At 43.8% G+C, this 2,826-nt stretch overlaps 1 protein-coding gene across 1 annotated transcript; it reads left to right on the top strand.

The window, feature by feature from the left end:
• Positions 1 to 1,156: 1,156 nt before the first annotated feature.
• On the top strand, positions 1,157 to 2,555 carry LOC131075857 (uncharacterized). Its single transcript, XM_058012774.2, has one exon. It carries the CDS (start codon positions 1,299 to 1,301, stop codon positions 2,166 to 2,168), a length of 870 nt encoding a protein of 289 aa, XP_057868757.1. The 5' UTR covers positions 1,157 to 1,298; the 3' UTR covers positions 2,169 to 2,555.
• Positions 2,556 to 2,826: the final 271 nt, after the last annotated feature.

Raw genomic sequence — 2,826 nt, 5'->3', positions numbered from 1 at the left:
TTGGGCCAATAGTACCTTAGTTTGACAATGGAAACAAATTGAGAGAATCTAAAAATGTTTAATCACAAGCAAGTTCAAAATTAAAAGTACAATTCCTTATGATATCATGGGTGAAACGAGAGTTGCCCCCTATTGAAGCAATTGCTATATTGCGCCTCATTAGCTATTGAAAAAGAATTGAGCATATTGGAGAAGGTAGATGGCAAAAGGTTGTCTTTAATGACATATCATGCAAAAGAAAGAAGACTTGGATGCAACAAAACATCAAATGGATGAGTAAATGGAACATTTATTTGAAGACGTGCCCCACAAATAACAAAGAGATAAAGGCATTTGTTATGGATAACTTCTATAAGAGAATTAGGGGTATTGGGCTAGGAAGAAAGAAACAATACCATATCAACGAGTTCAACCCCACGCATGCTCACTTCAAAAAGTTTACATAAGGGCTAATAAACATCACGGAGAGCTAAAATTCTTATTGCTCAGCTTAGAACTAACTCTCATCAACTCCGTTGTGAGACCAGGTGGTGGAAAAGGCCAAAAGAGGCTTGGGAAGAAAGGGTTTGTACTTTTTGTACCTCTAGAAAAGTGGATTCTGAAAAACATTTTATCTTAGAGTGTGATGCCCTCAGAGATAGCAGTGATAAGTTTATTAATATCTTAACCGTGAGCTTGCGGTTCAATTTATTTAGTGGCGAGTATATTGAGAAGTTGGGAGCACTCATCATCAACTTGCATAGGCAAAAAACTAATCTCCAAAAGTCGGTTTTGATTAGACTGGTTGTCCCATAGACTATCCTTAGCTTCACAGACATTAAAAATGTCTTCTTCTTCTTCTTTCAAAATAAAATAATACATGTATATAGACCTATGTACCAATATAATTGGTTATGTAATATTAAAATTCATTTATATTTTCCTTTATTTACCTATCCCTTATCCTTTGCACTTTCTAGAGTCCTAGAACTACGAGTGATAAATTATTTCTTCCCATCGCCATGGTGACATTTTTAATTTCTTTCTTATTGGTATTACTTTCTACAACATTTTTACACCCTCAAATGCTGCAATTTTTAGGTAATTATGGGTGTGATTAAAACCGTTACAAGTTCGGTTGTAGGAGGTAAAAAATGACCTTATGTCAGTAAAAACGTTGAAAATTAGAGCGGCGGGAAGGACGGACCAAAATGGCTTTAAAGAGTAGGGGGTTTAAGCAGACTGAAGGTTTAGATATACGAAAGGTTTAAGGCTCTCTATTTTCATCTGCTGGAGGCTTTCACAGCAGAGCCGGCAAAATGTCGATGTCCAGGAGTTCAAAAATGCTTCAGTTCATAAACTACAGAATGCGGGTGACGATCCAAGACGGCCGTCAACTGGTGGGCAAATTCATGGCCTTCGACCGCCACATGAATCTTGTCCTCGGAGACTGTGAGGAGTTCAGGAAGCTCCCGCCCAAGAAAGGTGCAGAGATTAAGGAAGAAAGGGAGGAGAGGCGAACGCTGGGCCTCATTCTCCTGCGCGGCGAGGAGGTGGTATCAATGACCGTCGAGGGCCCTCCTCCGCCCGATGAGTCGCGAGCCAAGCCAGCGGGGGGAGCTCCGGCTGGTCCGGGCATAGGACGGGCCGCAGGGCGGGGAATCCCCACAGCGCCATTAGTTCAAGCTCAGCCAGGACTTTCAGGGCCAGTGCGCGGTGTGGGAGGGCCGGCTCCCGGTATGATGCAGCCACAGATCTCAAGGCCGCCTATGCCCCAGGTCTCTGCTCCGCCAATGACCTACCCGACCGGGCAGATGCGTCCGCCACCGCCCTTTTCCTCGCAGCCAGGAGGGCCTCCTCCCATGATGCGTCCTCCTCCAGGTGGCCCTCCTCCGCAGTATGGAGGCCCTCTCCGCCCCGGCGGTCCCCCATCCATGATGCCACCACCACAGTTTGGTCAGCGGCCTATGGGCCCTCCGCCTCAGATGATGAGAGGACCTCCTCCGCCAATGGGCAGTGGCCCTCCCAGGCCTGGAATGCCTCCGCCTCCTGGAGCTGCTCCTCCCAGGCCCGGCATGCCGCCTCCACCTGGTGCTCCACCCATGTATGGCGGACCTATGCCTCCTCGCCCTGGAATGCCGCCTCCTCCTCCTCCTGGTCAGCAACAACAGCAACCTCCTGGTCAATAGTAGCAGCATCTGCTTTGTTAGAGTATTTTCTTAATTGCTCATAGCCCCTTTTGATTGTTGACCACTCAATTTTTCTTGATCTTTGCGCTGCTTGATGATAACTTAGAGTGACAGTTTACTGAAAATTGAGAAGCCGCCTACTAGTTTGGATAATTGCTGGTAGAGTTTTTGCAGTTGATACCTTTTTAATCCAGCTAGGTGAATGGTTAGGTCAAGGTTGATTTATGCTTTTTTCTCACTAAGCTTATGTTTTTCCTTATGAACATGTGCAATATTCCAAGTTACGTTTTTCTGGACACTCTTAATGTAAATTTATGGGATTTCTACAGGTAAGAAAGTTGCCATATATGTGGAATCAATTGTGTTTTTATTATCTTTTATTTTTCATCTGGAGTAACCGTGTTTGTCCTTTTAATTGGTTTTGAACTGTACTCAAAACTAATAAGTTGTGGCTTAGTTGGACGATTGCTTGCATTTGGTGTTTTTTTTCAACCAAGCAGTTTACCACTATTAAGGTTAGTTTTGCTCATATTTATCATTATTAGTACGGCTATAGACACAATGTTTTGTTTAGATGAAGGTGTAAAACATTTGTACTGATAGTGGTTAAGTTTACCTTCTTCTCTTATTTCAATGGGTATGTAGCAATATTATGGTT

The sequence above is a fragment of the Cryptomeria japonica genome, chromosome 10 (assembly GCF_030272615.1).
Source record: "Cryptomeria japonica chromosome 10, Sugi_1.0, whole genome shotgun sequence".
Classification (NCBI taxonomy): Eukaryota; Viridiplantae; Streptophyta; class Pinopsida; order Cupressales; family Cupressaceae; genus Cryptomeria; species Cryptomeria japonica.
Note: the sequence above shows the minus strand (reverse complement) of the source record. Positions and strands in the feature narration are given on the sequence as shown.